Source organism: Ceratina calcarata, unplaced genomic scaffold (assembly GCF_001652005.2).
Source record: "Ceratina calcarata isolate Rehan_Ccalc_2016 unplaced genomic scaffold, ASM165200v1 scaffold41890, whole genome shotgun sequence".
NCBI classification, from domain to species: domain Eukaryota; kingdom Metazoa; phylum Arthropoda; class Insecta; order Hymenoptera; family Apidae; genus Ceratina; species Ceratina calcarata.
In genome coordinates, this window is record NW_017165498.1 from 1 (window position 1) to 220 (window position 220).

At 52.7% G+C, this 220-nt stretch overlaps 1 protein-coding gene across 1 annotated transcript; it reads right to left on the reverse strand.

Annotated features, from left to right (window-relative positions):
* Nucleotides 1-5: 5 nt before the first annotated feature.
* Nucleotides 6-216, reverse strand: LOC108626558 (contactin-like; the record flags this gene model as incomplete). The annotated part of the gene is made up of 1 exon (XM_018027285.1): nt 6-216. A coding segment is annotated over one exon (211 nt), but the record flags the coding sequence as incomplete, so codon positions are not given.
* Between the last annotated feature and the right edge of the window lie 4 nt (nt 217-220).

The window sequence follows — 220 nt, forward strand, 5'->3', positions numbered from 1 at the left end:
AATGATCGTGTCGTTCGCGGTGCTCATATCTTGGTCCAGTTCCCAGACTCTGATCCTATAACCGATCAACGACTCCTCCTCCTCTAAACTCGGTTGCACGTAACGCCAGGTCACTCTGATCGTCGACGGATTCACCTCGAACACGTTGACCGAGAAAGGCGGCTTCTGCGGAGCTTTCTTGTACGTTCTCTCCAAATATCTCTCGCTTTCGGGTCCCTCC